At 44.7% G+C, this 22106-nt stretch overlaps 1 protein-coding gene across 8 annotated transcripts in view; it reads right to left on the reverse strand.

Annotated features, from left to right (window-relative positions):
- Positions 1-22106, reverse strand: part of LOC116568731 (contactin-associated protein-like 3) — a 165608-nt gene that overhangs the window by 73121 nt on the left and 70381 nt on the right. For 7 of the 8 annotated variants that reach the window (XM_032304400.1, XM_032304401.1, XM_032304399.1 and 4 more), the window contains exons 4-9: positions 19085-19232; positions 11601-11804; positions 10764-10948; positions 9539-9682; positions 6083-6344; positions 575-721 (exon numbers count right to left, since the gene is read on the reverse strand). In XM_032304400.1, the coding sequence (XP_032160291.1) occupies positions 575-721; positions 6083-6344; positions 9539-9682; positions 10764-10948; positions 11601-11804; positions 19085-19232 (1090 nt within the window). Of the gene's footprint in view, positions 1-574; positions 722-6082; positions 6345-9538; positions 9683-10763; positions 10949-11600; positions 11805-19084; positions 19233-22106 lie in introns of those variants that run through there. The other variant, XM_032304404.1, reaches the window with a different exon arrangement.

Below are 22106 nucleotides of genomic sequence, written 5' to 3' on the forward strand. Positions count from 1 at the left end.
GGCCTGCACAGAGTCACCTGGAGAACCCACTTCCCAGGCGTCAGAGCCAGAGAAAGCTGATCTCTAGGGACAGAGACAGGCCCTAGCATTCTGGAAGCTTTCCAGGTGACTGCAGTGAAAACAAGTGCTAAATTCAAAATCAATCTTAGCAAATGCACATCAAAACAAGGCCCCCCACAGACTTGCGTTTTAGGCCATAACTTACTACCTTTGTCAGGGGTGCCTGGGTGGCACAGTAGGATAAGCACCCTATTCTTGGTTTCGGCTCAGGTCATGATCTCAGGGTCATGAGATCGAGCCCATGTCTGGCTCTGCACTCAATGGGGAATATGCTTGGGATCCTCTCTCCCTCTCCTTCTGTCACTCCCACTCGTGCTCTCTCTTTCTCAAATAATTAAATAAGTCCTTAAGAAAAATTTACTGTCTTTGCTCAACATTCTCATTGACTAAACTGAAAGAGAAACCTCACTCTTTAGTATTAACCTTCATTTAAAATTACTGGTTGTCTCAGAAAGCAGGAGCTAGAAAGACAAGGATGGTTTGATTGCCAGCACCACCAGTTCCTTTAACTTACCACCCAAATAATAGGTCTCCCCTGAATCAATCTGCCCATGCAGGGAGTGAGCCACAGAGGCTGCCTCACCATCCACAATCACATTCAGGTGATTTCCTTTCAACGAGAGGGACACTGAATGCCACTGTCCATCACTTAATCCAGCACCTGGAAGTAAACAAAACTGGGTAAGAAATTCCTAAAAACCCTGTAGATGCAACTACATAGAGCCATGCTTGAAAATAATATAATCATGATCTTTAGACACCCTACCAAACTTCACCATGAACTCACCTGAAACCCCCCAGGTTATTTCGCTGGCTGGGCAATAGAGACCCACCACAGAGGACAGCTGGGCTTCTCAGAAAGGGAGAGGCTTGGGACAGATGTGAGCTTGGGGGTTTCTTAACAGGCAATGAGATCACGTGGTATCCTGGTCATGTTTATCTAGGAGGAAGGGGTTACCTGTGGAATGAGGCTCATTGAGTAAATGTGTGGTTCCAGAGGGTCCTTGCATCTGACCTCCCACAGTCATAGATTGACCAGTCATGTTCTAACACAAATTAGATTCTAGCAAAAACTACTGTGGTCAGTTAAGAGTATTAAGACATATGTGCACATGGCAATGACTGTGTTTCACTTTCTCATCACTCGGTTAAATCAGAAAAGTACACGGAGGAAAAAAAAAGAGAAAATAAAGAAAGCTGAATTGAAGGGGGAAGGAAAAATCAAGAGTGGACAGCCCAAACATTCTTCCTTGGACAGTACAATCCTAGTTTCTCCCAGTGCTAGGCCTTTAACGGACTAACATAAAAGGATCCTGAACAACCTTAACATGATCAAATATCCTAATCCCCTAGCACAGGGCGTATTTTCCCCCCTTCTAGTTTGTTAATATTTTAGGATGTTGAGAAGCATAAAATTTTCCAAAATTGTTGTTATAAATATAAAATCTTGTCCCTACTTTCATGTATTATTACTATATATAATCTTGGTAGACTATTTAGAAAAATATATCATATATACCAATATAACTCTTTAGAAAAAATGTATCAGCAACTTAAGTATTACTAATATATAAAAATTCATAGAACAAAATGTAAAGTTTAGAAAGCATCACATTAAAGTATGTGTGTCTGCATACTCAATCACTATCTAAAATTGGACAAAAACTGGTAGGAAATATTTTTAAATGTTAACATTAACTTTGGATGAGGGAATTGTGTTTGCCTTCATGCCCATATTCCATTGGCCAAAGCGAGTCATTCATTCAAAGGCAAGGGACTCCTCCCCTCCACGGGGAGGTCATGGCCACTGTCATGGCCCCAGAGACACCTGCTGCTCTAAAGGAGCACAGTGAATAATTGGAATCTTCAGAAATTGTCTTGCCCAATAGGCAAACAGGTCATAAACAAACACTTCAGCTCATTGAAAAACAACAAAGTGAGACTCTTTTGATTTCTTTGATGTCATGCCCAAGCTTGCGCATGACCCTGCCTGACTCTAATTTGATCATCTTGGGGAATCGTCCTGATAGATTAGCCTATACCTCTTGCAAATGAGAAAGGTGCCAACTGCTTAGAGCCCTCTAAGTTTGGAAGTCAACCTGCAAGGGTCAGAAGTTATTTTCTAGCTCATGGGGTATCAGCCCCAAAGAAAATATGGCCATGTTTCTGGTGGAAAGTTAACCAGGCATATTTAATTTAGTATCAGAGTTTGGCCCAAGGAACCCAATCAACCCCATAAATACATGTCCCTCCAATGCTCTTTAATATGTCAACGATACTGCAATTAAAAATGAAAATACAGCTTTTTTGGTCTTGGCTTCATTTCTCATCAGTGACATTGACATGGATTCAAGACCCATGTGCATGGGAAATATGTTTCTGGCCTTACCCAGAAGGTCATAGACCCTACTGTAAAAATCACAATGCCTCTGCTCCTCTCAGACTGTGAAATAGGAGCGATGGTACTTCCCAGCACTCCCTTTCAGAGACTTTAGCTCTTTGCCATGTACACCGATCTTTCACTTTCTGTGTCACATTTGTGAATCCAAAACTGTTGCAAAGACCCCACATAGGTTAGGTTCATGAGCAATGATGAGAAAACCGACAACAGAATCCAGAGGATTGCGGTTAGATACTCAAGACCTACATTATGACACTAGTCCTAAGGAAAATCCTCCAACCCTGGAGCTGAAGGATTCCACAGACAAGAACCTGGAAGTGTCTCTTCCACTCTTGTCATTCGGTATTTATTTTGAAGTTTATCTAACATTATCTGTCAGGACGGAACCACATCCACCTAAAATCTGATGTTAATGGGGCACCTGGGTGCCTCAGTGGGTTAAGCCTCTGCCTTCAGCTCAGGTCATGATCCTGGGGTCCTGGGATCGAGCCCCATGTCAGGCTCTCTGCTCAGCAGGAGCCTGCTTCCTCCTCTCTCTCTGCCTCCCTCTCTGCCTATTTGTGATCTCTGTCTGTCAAATAAATAAATTAAATCTTTAAAAAAATAAAATAAAATCTGATGTTAAAATTCACTCCTGTCCCCTCCCCCGCTCCACCCACTTGTCTAGGACTTAGAGTTATTTCCTGGGAGAACTTGTAGAAAACACTCCAGAATATCTCCTTGAATGGGTAATAGATGCCATTTACCTCTATAATAAAAGACTTTTTAATAAAATTCAACATTCTCATTTAAAAGTGAAATGCCTGCTCTTATGATCATTCTGTTTCTACCCATTATAATTCTCACCCTTTGTGTTTCTTTTGTGTGTCTTCTACCCTCCCCACTTCCGATGGAATGAACACCTGTCTCCCAGGCAGCACTTACAGTCAAAGGATGGATGGAGAAGGGAGGGGAGGGGGTGTTTTGATTTGTGCTACTGGGAACATGATGCTCATTCTCCCACCCACCCCCAGCTCCACAAAGGCTTCAGTCTTGGCAGGGAGTGGGGGGGTGATGGTCTTGGGACTAGTTTTGGAATAATGAGAACTAAAGGTTTTGGAGTGACTGCTGACTAGCAGGCACTGGGCTCGTGGTCTGTAGGCTCAACATCATTGCTTCTACCATCGGTCACAATAGTGTCACTCCAACGATGAGGACCCAAGGCTTGGGGAGAACACAGGTGGCACTTTTCGAGCCCATCAGCCCTAGCAGCAGAGAAGTGGTTCTGGTAATGGGCCTGGGAGGTGAGTCCTCTCAGGCAGCCCTCCCACCAGCTTGTCTCAAATCTGTCCTGATTGCAGAGAACACTGCCCTGAGCAGTTGAGTCCCTTCGGGAAAGGGTGGACTGTGTCTTTTCCTACAGAAAGGGACGGCACGCTGCCCCCCCACCACCACTGACCTTCTATTCCCAGCACGCTCTGCTGGCCCAGCTCCACAAGCACATGGACACTACATTGTACACTCTGGACCTTCCTAGATACCTTCACAAACACACTGAGGTAACTATTCAGAAATAGGACCCAAAAGCTGGAAGCAGGATGAACTGTGACCGGGTGTCCTTTCCTGGCATCCGGCATGATTACATCTCACTCAGCCTTTAAACTTTGGTTCTTGGTTTGGTAGGTGCTTTCACACTTCATCCAAGGTTTGGAGTGAAAACCAGTCGCCATCTGTCTCCTCTTCTTCACTTTCTGTGCCTCGCAGACACCGCGCCTTTCTCCAGCTGAAGGCTCATGGCCCCCTGCCCAAAGCGCGTCTCTCAGGGACATTTTTCCAACAGCATCTGCTCATTCTGTGCCTCTGTGTCACGATCCTTCAGACTTTTTCATCACTGTGACATTTGTGATGCTGATCTGTGATCCGTGATTACAACTCACTGAAGGCTCACATGACACCATTTCTTAGCAATAGAGTACTTTTTTAATTAAGGCGTGTATATTGTTTTTCCAGACATAAAGTTCCTGCATATTTAACAGACCATGGTATACTGCAGACATAACTTTTATATGCATGGGGAAGCCAAAAAAAAAAAAAATCAATTTTGTTCACTTCATTGCAATATTTGTTGTTTGGGGTGGTCTGGAACCAGACCTGAGTATCTCGGAGGCAGGCCTGTATTTCAAAGGTTTAAAAAAAAAAAAAATCACCCCTCAAATACTTCTAAAAAAAGCAGCAAGAAAAATGCACCTCCAGGGGCACCTGGTTGGCTCAGTGGGTTAAAGCCTCTGCCTTCAGCTTGGGTCATGGCCCCAGGGTCCTGGGATCAAGCCCCGAGTCGGGCTCTCTGCTTGGCGGGGAGCCTGCTTCCTCCCCCACTCTGTCTGCTTCTCTGCTTACTTGTGATCTCTGTCAAATAAATAAATAAAATCTTTAAAAAAAAAAAAAAAAGAAAGAAAGAAAGAAAAGAAAAAAGAAAAATGCACCTCTGGTTTGCTTCCAAAAGTTAATACGTTGTCCAGTGAAAGCTTAAAAAGTCATTAAAACGTTTCTATAATATTTCAGTGTCTGCCTTCAAAAAAAGTTAAATAATTAATCCCAGTGTGTTGGAAGGGAGAACGGTGTGTACTCATGTGAAGCAACAGCAAAACACCATCTCTTCATTAATAAGGCGTGCAGCTTGTAAATCTACACAAACCAAGATTGAAGCGATTTCCAAAATCTGACTTGACACTCCCGGTTGTGCTCATCTCAGGTCCACAAGGGAACTCCCTACACTGGTGGTCAGATTTTGTCTTTTATTTATAAAGAGAAACAAAGAGCTATGTTTCATTCCCGGCTTTCAATCCCAACCTGGTAACCTAGGTCAGGCAAGGCTCTTCTTCCGTAGTCAACACTCGTGGAATGACACCTACCTGGCTTTACATTTTCACCAGCACTCTAACGCAAAACAGCCCCCAGACTCCAAAGATAACATAACCCTGAAGTGGGTCCTTCTTGGAAGCCAAGCAGAACATTCACCCATAGTTATAAGAAGCCTTATCCAAAACAGGGATTCCCAAAGGAACAGAAAATCTGGGAAAAATCATAACTTCAAATATTATGATTGGTGTGCATATAGGCTCAAAAGACGGGATAAGGAACCTCTTTTGTCAGGACTCCGACTTAGGCTACTGTTCTCCAGTGTTTCAAGCGGACTGCCAACTCCCCACCATCAGCTGATAACTAGGTTATTTTTTAAAACTTTTTAAAAATATTTTATTTTTTTATTTGACAGAGAGACATCACAAGTAGGCAGAGAAGCAGGTAGAGAGAGAGGAAGGGAAGCAGGCTCCGAGCTGAGCAGAGATCCCGATGTGGGGCTCAATTCCAGGACCCTGAGATCATGACCTGAGCCGAAGGCAGAGGCTTTAACCCACTGAGCCACCCAGGCGCCCTATTTTTTAAACTTTTTGAGAGGTATGTGTGATCTGCAGCTAACTTCGGGTCAAACTGACTCACACACCAACAGCCTGGAGATACCTAGTTCAAAGGTAAAAGAACTCTAGTTCCCTCTAGAAGGATTATGAGTGTCTTACTGATTCAGTTGCTCGTTTAATACAGAGATGACAGGAGGACCGTATGGTCACAGCAAACATCTATTACCTGCTGTGACGTCCCTCGCCGGATGTCCGGGCTGGGAGAGGCTCAGTCTGAGTTTTCCATCATTAAGAACGAGGACTAGAGCCACAGGCCCATGTTGGAATTGAGTGGTCAGCAGCAGCCCTGCCCTGTTCCACGTTCGGAATTGGAAAGTGACCGACACCTTGTCCTCTCCGATGGTGCCTGGCAGAGCCAAGTAACTTCTGGAGCTCAGAAAAGTCACAGGCACAATTTGTGGGTGTGAGCACGAGAAGGACACATTTCCCTGTGAATACAGTGGAAAAGGATTTAGGAAGGGGCAGAAGGGGCAGATACTTTCATGAACAACAAGCTTTCCAAGAGGTGCAGTTAGTTTCCTATCAACCTTCCTGTAAGTGAGGACCTAAGAACTAGGCTTCCCCATCCAGCTGCAATCCAGATTTACCTGACAGGTCCTTCAAACCATGACACTGCCCTGGCTGGGAAAACCTCCTTCTGAGGCTTTTAGGGCAGTTCTGTCTCCTCCATTTCTGGGCATTGGCAAAGGAATCCCGAGGCATGTCTTTCCCAGGCCTTGTGCTGGGCGCAGGACACAACAGAGGTGACAGATTTCTTTTTTTGTTGTTGTTTTTTTGTTTTTGTTTTGTTTTGTTTTGTTGTTTGTTTTGTTTTTAATTATTAATTAAATTTATTTATTTTCAGCATAACAGTATTCATTATTTTTTCACCACACCCAGTGCTCCATGCAATCCGTGCCCTCTATAATACCCACCACCTGGTACCCCAACCTCTTATACCTTGAGGCACTGGCTGTTTACTTGCAGCATGAAGCCCAGCACCACGGACAGCGGCTCTGGGACCCTTCCTGCACTCCCCTTGGTTCTGTGAATGCTTACACACCTGTCACTCAGGGGACACAAACATCTGGCTCAGGCAGGCCCTGGGCTTCCGCTGTCTGAGGCAGGGGTGTGGCTGGCCTGAGCGGGCTGCCCACTTCTTAGAGGCTCCCATGGGCTGTGTCAACCAGCACGCTCTCCCCAGCCTGACCTCTGACCCGCCAGCTGCCTGTTGCCTTTACTTCATTCTATTTTACTAAAAAACACACCTTTGAGCTTTAGATTATCTCTGCTGTTCCAGGAGCAAACTTATCTTTAATCATAGTGTTTGGGAGGAAGGAACTTAAGTTCTTAAAAGAACTCCAATTAAGTGGGGCACCTGGGGGGCTTGGTTAAGCCTCTGCCTTCACCTCAAGTCATGATCTTGGGGTCCTGGAATCGAGGAATCAGCAGGGGGTCTGATTCTCCCTCTCCCTCTGTCTCTCACTGCATGTGCTCTCTCTCTCAAGTAAATAAATTCTTTTAAAAATTTTTAGATAAATTTTCACAAATTCCAGAGGAATATGTGCCCAAACATTGCCCTTCCTCTCCAAAATATATACCATAAAAGCACTGTAATCAAGTCAATACAGCATTGGTATGGAGTAAACACAGCAGCGGAGCCCAGTGACTGACCCACAGAAAGATCTGAGACCACAGGTACAGCCAGTACATGGTGAGAGGTAAGATTCAAGCCTGTGCGTGGAGGTTGGGTCTGGTCACTAAACAGCTCAGGCACAAATGGGTACCCTCGAGACCCAAGATAACTACGATCTGCACAGAGTAAAGACCATACAGTCGAAGACTTAATTTTTTTTTCAATTTTAAAGTAAATAAATAAATGAAACCACCTTAAAACTTTTTACAGGAAAATCCTTGAGACTGTACCTAGAGTCTAGGGTTTCAGAAGTATTTTAAAGCAAGACCAAATACTACGAAGTTATTTAAAAAATACATTGAGACATTGGCTATGTACCAATAAAGGCATTTATATCCTCAACATGGCCCATAACATGTAATATAAAAGATATGATATATGATATATAATTATATTATAACATGATCAGATTAACATGGTTAATCTGAGAAAACATTTGGATCATGAATGACATAGGGTGATCTATCAAACCTAAAACTTTCTTATAAATTGGGGCACCTGGGTGGCTCAGTTGGCTGAGTGACCGACTCTTGATTTCAGCTCAGGTCATGGACTCAGGGTCCCGGGATCGAGTCTCATGTGGGGCCCCGAGCCCAGTGGGGGGCCTGCTTGAGAGGTCCTCTCTCTTTCTCTCCCTCATGCTCTCTCTCTAAAATAAATAAACCGTTAAAAAAAAAAAAAGCATTCGCACAGGTTTCGCTGAGTTGGAAAATGAAGATGGAGAAAAGCTCACATAAAACAATCCCATTTCTGTAAATCATGCTCGATATGGAGGCGTCAGTGTTCACAAAGCTGGGTGCACTGATTGTAGAGGATTCGGGTCTAAGGAACCAAACGTGGAAGGACAGACGCTAGCTCAGTAACATGCCGGGGGGGGGGGGGGGGGGGGGGGGGGGGGGGGGGGATGGCCGGCAGCCACGTGGAGGGACGGAAGCCTGACAACAGTCCAACCCATCTGAGGGGTCTACCTGCCTCAAGATAACATGCTCCTTATTCGCTGACCTAAGTCCCCAGATCCACAGCAGACAGACCCCTGGCCTTGGGGCGAGAAGGTTCCAAACGTGCCCAGTCACCTGTTCAAAGCCACATCTACCTTCCAAAGAGTCAAGCAAGTTTTCTGGCAAATCTTTTTCTTTCTTAGGTCACAGGACTGATTTTACTAACCTCCCTTTGTGTGTCTGTGGGCTTTGGCCTCCCTTTGCAGAACAATAGGGCATTCCTGCATATCAGCAAACAGGCACCAGACCCCTGAGGCACAGCCCCTGAGCACAGAGATAGGGTTTGTGTCAGGCACCAAGGAGTCAGCCCGGGATGGAGCAGACCACCTCCTCCCTTTAGCGACCCACTCTTAACCTGGGCCAGGCAGAAACTCCGGCAGCTGGCTTTTGCACAAGAGTCCACCTTCTCCCCAAGTTCCTGGCCTCAAATTAAATTAAGCTCAAATTCCTTTCCAATCCAAATTCATCTCTCGAGTACTGGTCTTTCCAGCAAGCGACAGGCACTGAGCTAGGAGTTCAGTAACAGGAGAAAGGAGCAAGAGGAAACCAATCCCAACAGAGTCCCTGCCCCAAAAAGTCTTTATTCAGAGGCGCCATGACACATTTGCGAAAGCGTGCCTCTGTTTCCACACACCTGTAAAAATTAAGAAGCTGGTGATGGGGATGGAGGAGGGCACTTGTGAGGAGCCCAGGTGACACAGGGAAGTGCTGAATCCCTGAACTGCATACCTGAAGCTCATACTACACTGTGTGTAAGTGACTGGCACTAAAATTTTTAAAAGTTAAATTTAAAAATCAAGTTAATTATTTAGCGAATTAAGTCAAAAACGAACTAAAAGGCATACATGACTGGCACTTTCCCTGCCTTCAGGAGAGGCACATTCTAGACTGGGCCCATTGGACAAGCTGCAGTTCCCTGCTCCGTTGACCTTGCGTGTAGCACTCTTACCGTGACAAGGATCTGTGGTGTGTGTTTCTTGGACAAATCAATGATATCCACTCCATTATAGTAGAGATTTTCGAAGCAGCCGTGAAAGTCTTTTTGTGGGAATGCCACTGATTTTCCATGTCCAGGAATCCCCCCAAAGCTGATCTTAGAAAGAAAAAAATGACATAAATAATATTGTTTAATGATTTTCTGATTGTCTGCCTAAAACACAGATGCTCAGCGGGTATAGCATAATTGCCTTCAATCTATCTGGCATTATTTTAACATTATCATGTTAATTTCAGGTGAATTTTTAGATGTAGCTATACCGGTTCTTTCTTTATTACATTTATATAAGTAGGTTAAATACCCCTTCTCGCAATTTACTACTCAAAGGGCTATGTCACTTCAGCTGACGGGGAAAGTTGTACGTTCATTTCCATGGTCACTCTTGATCTGGGTGACAAGGCAGCTGACCGTGATGACATTCTACTTTACAAACCTTCCTAGAACCCAGCTTCAGGGTCCAAGTCTTTGTCAGGACACTGCTAATGGGTTAGAATGATGAAGGCATCGATAATCTCATTCAGGACCAGGCTCTGCAGCTGGCCTCCTCGGCTGAGGCCACTTAACACTAAATGAATGTTGAAATCATTCCCTTTGCTCTGATAGATGCGCTGAGCAGAACTGGCAGAACAAAAGGTATTCTCCAGTGCTGGTTACATACATGCGGGCTACACGCTGGGGATGCGTTAAGCCTTTAAATATCCCAAGAAATGGTATTTTGAATCGCCTGACTTTGGCTCTCTCATTCCTCAAAAAAGCAGGTTGGAATGTATGGTGATTTCTTCTCCAAGCACCCTAGACTGCTAATTCTGCTTACGATCGGTCTAAAACACAGACATCTCCAAGGGAACGGGTCACAGCCAATACCAGAGGTAACATGGAAAGCCGTCCAGAATTGTGTATTTTACTGTACCCCCTGTCATACTGATAGCTCTTCATCTACACACTTTCCGAATATAACGACTACTTCCTCCCAGGGGAGAACTCACACCTAAGAGTGACACAACATCTCAACAATGCACGTGGGTCTCCTGCTGGGCCGATGTCACCTGTAGGAAACGTTTCACCAGAATTCCAAATTACTAGCAAAGGGAATTTCTCTGCATAGCAGTATTTTCTTAAAAGGTTATGTTGCATTTAAATAACAAAATCTGTAATACTTGAAAAGAAATGTTCACACCTTATAATCAAGATCCAAGTAGTCGCACTCGCCCTCAGCCTGGAAATGCTGACTGTGCCTGTCCACAGTGAAGTGGACATGCGTGTTCCCGAGCTCGATGAGGACAGAATGCCAGTGCTCGTCGTCCAGCAGGCTGCCCAGGGTGAGGGTTGCATGGGCGTCAGGGGAGGGCAGGTTAGCACGGCCTACAAGGACAGGCGAAGCAAATGAACCACCCCATCCAACCCAGTACCATGGCTGCCATGTGGGAGGCCAACTCAGTACTGTGGCTACCTTGTGGGAGGTCAACATGTCCCCCAGTCACTTTCCTGGCACACTTCTATCTGGAGAGCTGGCCAACTGCCTTTACCTCAGCCTCATGTACAACCTTCTCTCACCTGGGAATGATTTCTTCTACCTTACTTGTGTTTATTATTATTATTGCACTTTCATTTTTCTTGGAAGTATCTTCTTCCAAGAACCTCACGAAGAGCACTGCCTCACAGGTTGGGGATCCACCCCTTGTCTTTACTATATTACAAGGTTGTTTACTGAACATGTGCAAATGGTCTTACACATTAATTGACCTATAAAACTTGTTACAGTAAAGTACATTCGGGATACATGCATGTTCTCTGTAGTACACCTCAACTGTGGAGCGACCACACTTCCATTTGCCTAGACCGTTCTGGGTCACACTTCTTGCTCCAGAGTAATTATTTCTAGGGTCTTCTTTCTTTCTCAAAAGTGTTCTGGTTTCAGGATAAATTAGCTACTTAACTGTGAAAAACTAAGCATAAAAAGATACATCCATCTAAAGAGGCATATTTTTGAAAATACCCACTGGGAAATTTTTACCTGAATTAAGCAATAAGATGAGCTTTCCTCTAACTAACTGCAGGGTGACGTGTTTGCTGTTTTGTCCTTCTCTGTGGAGTAGAATCCCGTCAGTCTGCCTGGTTTTAAATTTCAAAGAAATAACATCTTTTGCTGGACTCACAGATTTCTGATTAAACGTGTATAGCAAGGAGCTTTTCCCATCAAAGTTAACCATCTCGGATCCTACAGCAGGAGACATTAGAAAATAATCAAAGTACTCAAAAATAATCTTTATTCAGGCACTGAAATGAGCAAGTTGACACAAACACACGCACACATAATTATCTCTGGTCTGTTTAGTGCAGAGGGGATGGTGCTGCCCATCCTCCCTGATACCCATAGTTGAGATCCCTAACCTCTACTCTTTGCCTTTTCTGACATTTTCCCTAACATGTATCAGCTAGAAATACTTCTGTTGACTAAGCCCAATTGCTTCTGCCTTTGTACTGGCCACTTCTCATCCTGTAAACAACGAAGATCGGTAAAACAGTTGAAGTCACTCCCCACAGTGGCACATCATGGCTATGAAGCTGTCATTGTCCTCAACTCTCCAATAGTCTTATTTTTCTCACTATCAAGGTCACTTGCATTCTCTTTATTGAAAAAGTTATATTTTATCATTAATGTAAAAAGAACACTGGTCAAAGAAACCAAAGACAGAACAGGAGATACACAAAGGGATTCATACTAACTACCCAGAAGAATCTCTCGTATTTCTCATATTTCATAAGTAAAAAGACAAGATGTTACTGTCCTTAAAAAGTTAAAAACCATATGATTTTACTCACATGAGGAATCCAAAACCAAAACAAAAAAATGAATAACCAAACAGAAAGCAGAACCAGACCTATAAATGCAGAGAACAAACTGGTGGCTATTAAAGGGATGGTGTGGGAGATGGATAAAGTGAGTGATGCGGAATGGCAGGTTCTGGCATCCGGTCATGGAGTGAGTGAATAAGTCACGGTGTGAAAGGTACGGCCAGGAAAATAGTCAACGATATTCTAATCGAGTTGTATGGGGACATGTGACAGCTATGCTGGTGGTGAACATCGTACAACCCGTAAAATCATCAAATCACCATGTTGTACACCTGACGCTAATGTAGCATTGTGTGTACGTTGCACTCAAATTTTTGAAAAAGAGGTTTTTTCAAATGTGTGTGTGCAATAAATGAAGGTGCAAGAGGAAGCCAAAGAAACAGGAAGCTGATGTCTTCTGAGCCAGTGATACGACGTTGGGTTATTTAACCTCACAAAAGCGTGGGGCCAATGTACATAGGACCTGCATTTCATTCAGACGAACTAAAATATTTACAGCAAACCCTTTACATTCACTACTCTAAGGAATCCTTTATTTCATGCAGCCACCTTTTGAAAATTCAGGAGTTTGATTCCGGTTCCCATACATGGTGGAAAATATATAAACACAGCAGTGTGTCTAAAAATCATGGAAACAAGCAATTATTCCCCATTGCATAGTTAAATGAACATCTGATAAAAACATATCCCTTTGTCAAATTTAAATGATGTCCCTTCTGCAGTTAGTGAAGAAGAAACGTTTGTTCCACAAATGATTTTATCAGGCATCTTTTGACCAGATCAGGTTTGTCCACAGCTTCCCTGTTGCCACTATAGCTTTGTAAGAGTAACATTGGTCTTCTAAGGATGAGGACGTCCTTGTGTGTTGGGTGAGCACAGAATCCGACCCCATCCCAGAACTGCGACTCTGCTGGCCTGGGGTGAGACCTAAGAGTCTGTTTTTCTAACATGTCCCCTAGCGATGTTGACAATGTTGATGCCGCTGGTCTGGTGACTACATATGAGAACCACTGCTCTACAGAACCTAGATTATATTTCCTGGAACATTCCCCTGAGGCAAAATGGAGTAGTGAAAAATTTATTGGATTTATAGAAACACAAAAGAATGGACTGAAAATCCTTTTGTTGTAATGTTTTCGTTTCCTCTCCACTGAGATCCCTAACACTCATACCTAGAACAATCAACCACAAGCTAATCATCACATTCTATCTTACGAGGCATATTTAACGTGTTTTGACAGGTTCTCTAAGCCTAGAAGGAGACTGAGTTATAATCTAGAAAGGTCATCAATGGAGTAAAACAAAACTACTTCAAACAACATATGTTGTAGTAGTCCTGGTGATTTCACTAAAATCTTAAATGGTAACAAACGTAAGCTCGGTGGAGAGGAGTTAAAACAGCACAGATAAAAATGAGGAATTGCTTTCAGAAGTCTGGAATGTGAGGCTGCTTTCTCTTCATCTGAAATGACCCACATCACTCTGCAGCCTGTACAGCCCATGAGCTAATTTTTAAACATTTGTTAAAAAACAAAAAAAATGAAGAATTGTGACAGAGAGTACAAGTTCCCACAGACCTAAAATGTGTGCTGTCTGGCACTTTACAGACACCTGTCATCCCGCACTCAGCGCCATTAGCCAGTGATCCTTTCTGAGCCAAATTCCTGACTGCTTACAGGTGGCCGTGATAAGAACCAGCTCACCGCAAGACATGTGGCGATCCGTCTTTGATTTAAATATTAAAAACCCTATTTTAGATGGGAAATCAAAAATTTAATTATTTTTGTTGATCTACCTGTTGCATAATTCAATACACTTCGTTTGTGGCTTTTCGTGAATCTATATTTATGAGGTCAAAAAATAGGTAAATATTATGGCTCCTGTGGAATAATAATACAGACCATCTTCTGTAGCTTCAGACCCTGCCTTGGCAGGGATTTGGCTTTGGAAAATACAGCTTTGTTACTAAAAGACCATCTTCCCCATATTCCCTTCCTCCCCAACCCCCACACTGCCCTGACTTAATTTCCATTTGTTCCCTCAAGTACTCTATTTTCATTTAACATGGGTGTAGCACCCACTAGGTGCTGGGATAACACCCAAGAGGACAGACATGGCTTGGCCTTCCCAGAGCTGACAGTGCTCCCCTCACCTTCTCACTTCAGCTATCATGAAAAGAACACATTTCAGCAGGAGTAGCCCAGTCTTACTGCAGGCTGCTTAGGAAACTAGAGATAAGGAAGCTCACAGTCAGGAAGGAGGAAGTGGAGCACGGGGGAGGTCTTCTCTGGGGAAGTGTCTGGAAAGTAAGAGGGTAAGACCTTCCCAATCATATGGCATGTGTCACACGCAATTTACAGGTAGGCACCCAAAAGCAGCCAACACGGTTCAAACAATGGGCCATACTGTTGATCAAGAAGCCCCTCATGACAAACGTGAAGCCCACATGATAAGTAAGAGTGTACCCTGTCACAAGGACGACTTACAACGGGAATGTGTGCACTGGAAACTCAGTTTCAGGCCTCGTCAAAGAGAATCAATTCTACAGAACTTTTTTCACTTACAAACATTCATGAATCAGTCTGAATATCTGAAAACAAATGGACATGTCACTAAACATAAAATGACATTTTTAAACATGTGTCACTCATATACCATTTTTAAAGGCAATAGATTTTTTTCAAAGATTTTATTTATTTGACAGACAGAGATCACAAGCAGGCAGAGAGGCAGACAGAGAGAGAAGGGGAAGCAGGCTCCCCGCTGAGCAGGGAGCTCGATGCAGGGCTCGATCCTAGGACCCCGGGATCATAACCTGAGCCAAAAGCAGAGGTTTAACCCACTGAGTCACCCTGGTGCCCCAAGGCAATAGATTTTTTAAAAAAATTAAACCAAAACATCATATTGTGGGACAGAGAAGACTTAGCTCAGTGAGTTTGCAGCGGCTAACTCTCCAAGCATGGATGGGGGACAGCCCATCTGTAGAAGTAGAGGTTCCCTCACCTTCATACCCATGTTGGTGATAGCATCAAAATATAGCCCCAGTTAAGAAAACTAATAATTACAAATTGAAATCACATAAATTGTGATTTATTTTCAATATTCGTATTGAATACGTATTTTCAATGAAGTATCATATCACATTTTCCACTTTGGAATGTAGGTTCTGCACTCTTGCAATGGACAAAACTACTGGTTCTCATTCTGATTCATAATAAGTGATCTCCATCTCAAGTACCCCAATAATTTAATTAGTTGAATTACGTACGAACACACTTTTCAGGAGCCTTCTTGCTAAAGTTAAATGTGATGCTAAGGGGTAATTTAATGCATTATTTTGGAGTTTTTATTCAAATAAAAATATGTTAGAGTTGGCTATTTGTATTAATCATGGACATTTAGATTTTTATAATATTTATATTACATATATTTATATTTATAGAAATATATAAATATCAAGGATGTTTTGAGGTTGCTAAACAAAACCTATAAATTTCTGCTGTAACAGTCAGTACATTTTTAAAATAAACACAATATTTTAATTTTTTTTAACTAGGCTCCATGCCCAGCATGGAGCCCAAAGTGAAACTTGAACTCATGAACCTGAGAGAGCTGAGCTGAGATCAAGAGTCAGATGCTTAACTGACTAAGCCCCCCAGATGCCCCAGATAAATCCAATGTTTTTAAATGGCCAATTACATGTTTTACTCCCAGTTTTATTTTCATGCCTGACTTGACACAGGAGCTGCCTACTTGGTCCATATGCCCAAGGACTCATACACTCCTTTCCTCCCTCTTCTCTCCTTCTGTCCTCCCCTTATTCTCTCTCTCTTCCCTTATTCAGACAAACAACACACCAATGAACACAAGACGACACTACACCACCACAGGATGGGACTAGTACAAGCTCAAGGCAATGCTTGAGAGGACACAAACCACAAACACAGGAGTCAAAGCAGAAAAGAAGGAGCAGAAGTTGCCCCAGGGAAGAATAACAGTCGAGAAAGAAACGAAGGAGGATGTGGGGCCAGTGTCAGTGTCTGTGGCTTACAGAGACCTACGTCGAGGATGTCAACGTGAAACTGATCAGGGTGTGTAAATGTTACTGAAAATTTAAGCAAGCAGAGGACACCCGAACGGAAACCTTTTCAGAGTGGAATACAAAGCCTAGAACAAGTTCATGGGGAATATAGCCCTGGACATTCCCCTTCCTCGGAGCTGCTGGAGGGGGCATGGGACTCTAAGAAGACTTCACACACACACTCCATGTGCATTCTAGGAGCTGGGGGAAGGGGGGATTTCCAGGTAGAGAACGTGTGTGTGCCACCCCAGGAAGCCATGACGAATGCCTGGTGTTCGTAGGAACAGCAAATATCATTGTAATTGGAGCTTAAAGAAGTGAAACCAGAGAGAGAAGCTGCATCTAAGAGACATTATATGCCACGATAAGCAATCTGGACATGTTCGCAATTTCAACAGAGCAGTGAGACTAGAAATGGGGAGGGGGGCAATGATTAACACTTGGGGCTATAAATCATATCGTATACAATTACTGTCAAAAACAAAGGGCAAAGCTCTATGCTTGAACAATTGCTCTTATTAATAGTAAGAATGAAGACAAGACAGAAGCTCCACTAGTAAACCACGGATGCCGTGTAGTTTTGCGAGTCACTGTGACTGTTATTGGTCCATGGTTTTAGGCTAGGAGGCCCCCATGGCGCATAGCTCGTGTTTGCTGACTTTAGGGTGCACTCAGGTCCTTCCCGGGACTAGGCCCGCAGCTTTGACTTCCCTGGGACTGACCTCTCCCCCAAGGAGGTGGTACCACCTCATGAAGAACATCAGGCTAACGGCAAATCACCATCAAAGACCTTGTTCTGCTTTGAAGTCAGTAAACCTGAAGGAGTAATGGGAGGAAGGAGAAGCTGATTTTATGGGATCAAAGAGAAAACGGAGTATCGGGTGTCCCAGCTGTTTGCAGGAGTAAACACGTTCACGGATCTCAGACACAAAAGGAGGGAAGGTGATGGCCCGTGGAAAGAGGGGGGAAAGGGCAGACAGCATCACGAAACCATCTCCACTGAATGTTGCATGGAAGGGCCAACACAGAGGCAGGGTTTGGAAATGAAGTGAAAGCAGAGCCTGTCAGAGCTCAGGAAAATAGTGGAGCTGAGGCCAAAGGGGACGCTTGAATCTAGGACGGGGTCACTTCTGGGACAGTGATCCCCCATCCAGAAGGTCTCCCTGCCCGTGGGATCAGCAAAGGGGCGATGGTATCCTTGCTTTGCAGCAGCTCCCTCTGCCCAACAGTGCCCACACCCTCCCAGACCCCGAGACCACAGAAGCCCAGAGTCCCAGAGCCACGGGGTGCATGTTCCTGCCTTCCTCACTCCAGAAGCCCCTCCCTACCCCAGCTCACTCTGCAAGCCCTTCACTCAGAAAACTGACTGGCTGCCCTCCTCCCTAGGCCCCAGGATCGTGTTCTAATATTTCACATTTGTTTTATACAATTTTATGACAATCTCCTTACAAAGAAAACCAATCATTTTAGAAGGGCCCCCTACATCCAGTCCCTAACACAATTCTTTGCAAATAGCAAGTGTCCGATAAATTCTGACATGGCATGTGAGGGAACAAAGAAATGAAAGCCTGCATAATATAGTAGTTATGAGAACCAAATTTGGGGGGAAAGACAGTTTTTAAATCCTAGGTCCAGTATGGAATAGCTCTCGCAAACATCTCCATGTCTCCATGGTCAAGTTCTTCTCCCTCAAGGCCATACCAGATCCATCTGGCCGGTCTGGTTGTTGAATGAGAAAATGTCTGCTAGCAAGGATCTGACATATTAAACATTGTGCCTGTGACAGATCTGACACTTTTCGGCAAAGCTAATGCTCTGCTCAGGTATGAAATGAAGTGTGGCCAAAAACCCAGCCTCCCACGATGTTCCCAGCCAACATACTCTTTGGGCTATTCTTCAGTTTTCTAGAAATTTTTCATTAATATTTTTTTTCTTTTTGTGCTCATTTAAAAAATTCCAACATATTCCAAATCATCAAAATGGCAACGGTAGAGTCGATTTCCCCACAGACGTCACTGAATGTGTTTCTGCTTGTGTTGACGCTCACACTGGCTGTGACTTTTGTCCCTCTGCACATCAGTGGGGAAAAGAGGGAAGACACGACACCTAAGTGACGTTCAAGCAAAGATTCACGTCGAGAATGTGGGGATTTGAACAGCGAATATGGGAGAAGCCCAGAGTCATTTTGGGTTATGGGGAAAACAAGATCACCGGCTGTCCCCTTCATCCCCACACCAGGGTCACCTCAGTGCCCAAGAACGGCACCATCCATCACAGTGAATTGCTGTGGTTGACTTGGACCTCGTTGTTTGGATGACACACCCACTCTAAAACAGGTACCCCGCTCTCTCCTGGGACTCTCAGATTCCGAGGCTCAGTTCAGGTCCACCTCTATGTTCACCTAACGTAACTAAAGACAGCAGTATCCAGGCTTTCCACACAGACACACAGAGATACCTAAAAAGTTAGAAACAAGTCAAGCTCGGTTTTCAGCCTGGCCATGAGAGCATGTCCCCTCTGTCACTGATTTTGGGGCCGGGAGAGGGGTAAACAGCACTTACGGTACGTGCATCCGTACACTTCTATCCTCATCCCAATCCTGCCCTTGGGGCTCCAGGCTAAGGGGAGGAAGCGCAGGAACCTGGCTTCAAGGGGAGGCTGCAGTTGGTAATGCACCACGCTGTCGGCATTTGTGTTTCCTGGAAAACCCTGGGAGAGAATGGAGAAAGGATCAGTGTGTCTGCAGAACTTGGAGCCCCTAGCTCTTCTCCTGTGGGTTTGGGACAGAGGCTTCACTCTGTTTTTATGCAAAAGCCTGCTGAATGAAATAAGTCAAGCAGAGTCAATTATCATATGGTTTCACTTATTTGTGGAGCATAACAAATAACATGGAGGACATGGGGAGATGGAGAGGAGAAGGGAGTTGAGGGAAATTGGAAGGGGAGGTGAACCATGAGAGACTATGGACTCTGAAAAACAATCTGAGTGTTTTGAAGGGACCAGGGGTGGGAGGTCAGGGTACCAGGTGGTGGGTATTATAGAGGGCGAGGATTACATGGAGCGCTGGGTGTGGTGCAAAAATAATGAATACTGTTATGCTGAAAATAAATAAAAAATAAATAAAAAAAAAAAAAAAAGAAAAGCCTGCCTGCTTCATAGAAAGTCTGCTAATGTTTAACAGGGATGTGACCACATTTCCTCAGGGCCTGGATTAGTCACCATTGTTCTAAGCTTTCCTTATTTGCAGGGTGATTTACATTTCAGTGGCACCAATAAGCTGGCTGGAATCCTGCCACCCTTGAAGGCTTGCTCTTCCCCTAAAGCCTTTCCCTCATTCCTAAGCAGCAAAGACGTTTTCTTGCAGCCCACATCCAAGGCAATCAAGCACGATGTTAACTTGCCATCCATGCAGGAAGAACCCTCAACTCGGGTATGAGCACTGGGAGGGACCTACACAGGGTTCTAGTTCCAAACCCTTCATTTATAAAGGCAAAACCGAAGTCCAAGAAAGTAGAAAGAGTCTGCGGCGGTAGGACAACGGCTACCCGGCAGGGCCACGACTAGATTCTGGGTTTTGGATTTTAATTGCAGTGTTCTTAGTGTGCGGTCAGGTTGCCCCCAAGATAGCCGCACTTTGGTAGCACTGGGGAGACCCACAAGACAGAGGGGTGCCCTTGCCCGGACACAGGCACCTGGCCTCAGGCTTGAAAAGGCCAGTATGAGCACAATGGACATTGTTACAGGGGACATGTGACTCGTTTCTCACTGCATTGATTTCACGTGAAGATTAGCATATGGGGAAACCCAAAAAAGAGTGATGCTCGCATATACACATATCGATCATGTCACTGGTGGTTTAATCTATTTCAGACAGCTGTGTCACTAATGATTTGCTCGGTTTCTCAAAGGTAACATACATGCAAGAGGAATGGGAGAACCGAGCACAGACTCCAACACCAGGAAGTGCGTCCCCATGCAGCCTCTCCGCCCTGACCTGAAACCTCTCTTGAATGCTCCTGAAGTGCTCCCTACTTGCGTCTGGGAAGAAAAAGCTGGGTGCGCTTCTGATGACATGGACTTCGTTATTCCTGTGGCAAATCCACTCCCCTCACCCATATGGTCCTGCCTTCCTCAGTATTAACTCCTGCACAGCGATCTTCTGGAAGCTAGAGTGTGAGCCACAGGACCACGGTTCTTGTGTAGAGTGTGAGCCACAGGACTACGGTTCTTGTGTAGACAATTTGTGCCTGCGAAGTCCCCTGAGATGCTGGGCTCCTCTGTCCTGCCACCCGGGTCCCAGAACCTCCTATAGCCTCCTTCACACCAAGATTTCGACGGGATCTTCCTGCTCTTCAGTGTCAGTGTCGACCCCCGACACTGTATACCCCCTTTTAAAACTGATTCCATCGACTCTTCCTCAGATTGTCCATCAGTTTTCCCAGAGGACCTATGCAACAGCAAAGCCATAACAGCCTAAGGGTTTCCAATCGTAACAAAGCATCTTAGCAGAAAATGCTGCCCCATCCAAGGACCTTACCAGTCTACGCTCTGAAAACAGACAGCTATGGTGAGTCTCTTCTAAAAACCTGTGACAACTGGTAAATCTACCTCAATGCTATCAGTTCTTTGGAACTTCCCATCAAAAGCTCAAGTTCTGCATTCTTTGATCTCTCCAAGTTTTATCATCCAGACGGCCAAAGATGTTCTCGTAATACTCCTTCATATAATAGTAATAAAATGAGGGAACAGAAGACATGACCCTTTCTTATGCTCCCTTGCACCAGAAGGACACACTCTGCCTCCCACCACAGTTAAAAGGGTCAGACATACCAACGCCGCACGGGAGCAAATCTCGTAGTTGGACCAAAAAGAATGCCCATCTCGTTGTTTTGCTTTTTGAAACCCTAGACCTGGCTTAAGACCCAAACCCAACCAAACCAAGCCCGTTCACTGCTCGGGCTTGTAAGCCATGACAAGCAGGTAGGAACAGACAGAATCAAGAATACAGAAAACTCAAATGTGGTATCAGGGCCAGTCTCAGACCCTATAACACTTCCTCTTGGCTAGTGAATGAAACATCATCTGGGAAGCCCTCCGGCCTCTCTCTCTTGCTCAGTGGAAGCACCATTTTGTCCAACATCACCAGTTCTTCTAGGGTTGGCAACCGTTACACCAAGAGCAGGCAAACCCTCTCCATTGACTCCGTGCTCCAAATGGGAAGTCGGGAATGTGCCCTCCCTGCCCCTAGCTTCCTGCAGGAACTGCAGGCTGGCATGTGTAGGAGCTGCTTTGTACCAACACCACCACTGTCCAGCACACGCTCCTATTTTTACAGGCTCCCAGACCCACTGCCTTCATCCACAAAACCAGCTTGGTCCAGTGAACTCTGAAGGTTGAGGAGCTATTACGTGAGATAATACCTGACAATCATGTTCCCACACCTGCCTGGAGGTAGGCGGTCCACGAGCACCAGCCACAGTGGCCACAGCCCTGGCTGCCATTTTGGTTATGGTGGGCGCATCTGGCAGAGGCTCCTCATCTGTCCAACTCTACATCCCGTTCCTTACACTCTGTCTCAGGTTC

The sequence above is a fragment of the Mustela erminea genome, chromosome 11 (assembly GCF_009829155.1).
Source record: "Mustela erminea isolate mMusErm1 chromosome 11, mMusErm1.Pri, whole genome shotgun sequence".
In the NCBI taxonomy this organism is placed as follows: domain Eukaryota; kingdom Metazoa; phylum Chordata; class Mammalia; order Carnivora; family Mustelidae; genus Mustela; species Mustela erminea.